Raw genomic sequence first — 2715 nt, 5'->3', positions numbered from 1 at the left:
GAGTGGGAATGATACTTTTGATTGTTGTCTCCAAACAACACAGTGATTGGAGGAGCTGTGCTGGTGAGAAGACCTAATCGCTGGACTAGCTCCTGACTAATAGAAGAGATTGTACTCCCAGAATCTAGAAGTGCCTCATGTGATGTGTCCTCGATTTGAACTGGCAATGAACACACCATGCGCCCGGAAGATGCTGCTGCTTGAATATGCGGGTGATGCTCTTCCACCACCGTCCCGCCTAGATGTTTTCCGGCAGTTCTACCAGGGCAGCAGCATCAGCCAGTTGAATTTGTGCATTTTGATGTTGTTGAGTTGCTTGGAGCCGACGACAATGCCGCCTAATGTGGCCATATGTGTTGCAGTAAAAACACTTGGGACGTCCTTGAGCATCACGATCAGGTAATGCTCTCCTGGAGTTGACCGGCCTTGAGTTGATTTGAGCATTTTGAATATCAATATCCATGGGTGTCGGATGTGAGTTTCCTGCAGATCTTTGAGCAGAAGGTTGCGATGTTAACACAGTAGAAATGTCAGATTGCAATGTACCTTCAATGCATTGTGCAATATGAATAGCCGCATGAAATGAAGTAGGGCCCTGATCACGAACACGTCGAGAAATGTCATGTCGCAGACGAGGCCAAAGAAAGAAGAGTTTCATTTCCTCGGACATGGTAGGGTCGGCGCGAAGAAGCAGTTGATTCATTTTGACAGAAAATTGGGCGATAGGCTCTAATTGTTGTTGTTTTAAAACATGCAGTTGTTGTAAAGCACTCTGGGTAATGTTCTGGTGAGCAAAATTTTGAATTAGTAAAGATTTGAGCATACCCCAGTCACTTTTCACGTCCTCCGGTTGCTGGATGAACCAAGTCGCGGCCACGCCTTCGAGAAGAGTGCGCGCTTCCATCGCTTTGCGATCATCAGACCAGCGATGATAACTAGCCACGTTGTCGAAGTGGTCCAACCATGTGAGGACATCTTCGGTCGAAAACCCCGAAAAAGACTTGGGCCTGTGGAGTAAGTCCACCTGGCAGTACCGGCCAGTGCTGATGTAAGCCTATAAGGCAAGAAAGTGTATCTTGATGTAGGGGGTACATGCTATATAGGAAAGAACGCGAGCCTGAACGAGGAGAGAGGTTTTGAGTCCAATCTTGAGATCAAACGCACTGTGTATTCCACATTGGTGGAGACGGCGGGAAGGAGACAGCTATCTATTGCTCTCCAGCATAGCCCGCCCCTGTGCATCTCATTCTTGCCCAGAAAATGAGTCATCCTCTCTCTCCACACCAAGCACCCAGCTCTCCTCACTATGAGGATGCGTCTATGCATCCTGAGTTCACTACCAGCAACACACAAATGGAGCAAATGCTGCAGACTATCTCCAACATGATGCTTCACGTTAGCCACACAAATCAGGCATTACTCAATTACCTGTCCACTACTGCTCCACATACGCAGAAACCCGATTCCAAGATTAGGCCTGTGGAATACACAGTGCGTTTGATCTCAAGATTGGACTCAAAACCTCTCTCCTCGTTCAGGCCCGCGTTCTTTCCTATATAGCATGTACCCCCTACATCAAGATACACTTTCTTGCCTTATAGGCTTACATCAACACTGGCCGGTACTGCCAGGTGGACTTACTCCACACCTCCCCCCAAAAACAGAAGAAGGGGGTCATCATGTCTGTGAAGGGGCGTGATAAGGCTTCATGCGCGTGATGTGAGCAGTGGTGATACGGTTGTTAGACAATCGCTGCAATCTATAGGTGTTGGTGCGGAGCCTGTGCAGGATTTTGTAGGGCCCAACCCAACGGTGTAACAAAGATTCACTCAAACCCGGGCGTCGAATGGGGTAGTACAGTAGTACTAAAGCATTCACTGGGTATTCCACCAAGATCCGGCCTTCATCATAAGCTTTTTTCTGACGGGTTTGTGCTATGTGTAAATTGTGAAGAAGGGCTCTACGGAGAAGAGGTTGTTGCTGTTGGAGATAATGTAGCCAGTCAACCGCATCTGCTTTGGATGGTGTGAGTTGTAATGTTGCCATATCAGGAGGAAGGCAGGATCGCACCCATACAAAGCTCGAAAAGGACTAACTCGTGTGGAAGCCTGGACTGAAGTGTTGTATGCATGTACTGCAAACGGCAACACTTGATCCCAGTCTTGATGCAAAGGATCTACAAATGCAGCAATTACTTGCTTGAGTGTGCGATTTAAACGCTCTGTTAAACCATTAGTCTGAGCGAACAGCTACAATGTTCCTGGGTACTCCTTGCAAGGGATGAGGGTTTGGAAATGTTCCAGTTTCCTGCCAATCTTACTGCTGATGCAGAGCAGGAGGAGAAGGAGGGGGCTTTCTCTGCCACTTCCTACACCCCTCTCTCGTCATTCTCTCCGGAGGCCCGCACTCTGTCCACGAGCCCAGCTCCCCTTCTCTGCCCCCCTCCTTTTTCACGTACACCTCCACGCATCACGTTACAGTCCTTGGCATCTGCTATGGCCTACAACTCATTGTTAAAGTTCTTGGCGGCCATGTCAAGCCTACTGTCAGCCAGGAATATGGGCGCATGGATGTATTGGCTCTCTGAGGCTCCAGGCTTTTGGCTCCAGGCTTTTTGGTGATGGCCCCCTCTGCACTCGTCTGTCGGTTTGGATGGGCCACGGTGATGAGGCTGTTAAGCTGCCTGATGGTTTTTTTAATTGTATGTAAGAGTCT

At 48.7% G+C, this 2715-nt stretch overlaps 1 protein-coding gene across 1 annotated transcript; it reads right to left on the bottom strand.

Moving 5' to 3' along the window:
• Positions 1-238: 238 nt before the first annotated feature.
• On the bottom strand, positions 239-904 carry LOC147425209 (uncharacterized). The gene has a single exon (XM_086500035.1). It carries the CDS (start codon positions 902-904, stop codon positions 239-241), a length of 666 nt encoding a protein of 221 aa, XP_086356161.1.
• Positions 905-2715: the final 1811 nt, after the last annotated feature.

Source organism: Adiantum capillus-veneris, chromosome 25 (genome assembly GCF_014529385.1).
Source record: "Adiantum capillus-veneris isolate H3 chromosome 25, ASM1452938v2, whole genome shotgun sequence".
Lineage (NCBI taxonomy): Eukaryota > Viridiplantae > Streptophyta > Polypodiopsida > Polypodiales > Pteridaceae > Adiantum > Adiantum capillus-veneris.
The sequence above is the reverse complement of the archived record's forward strand: the minus strand, read 5'-3'. Positions and strand labels throughout refer to the sequence as shown.

Bases quoted from the DNA above. Each gene is read 5' to 3' on its own strand.
- LOC147425209 (XM_086500035.1), bottom strand. From the start codon at position 904: ATGGAAGCGCGCACTCTTCTCGAAGGCGTGGCCGCGACTTGGTTCATC.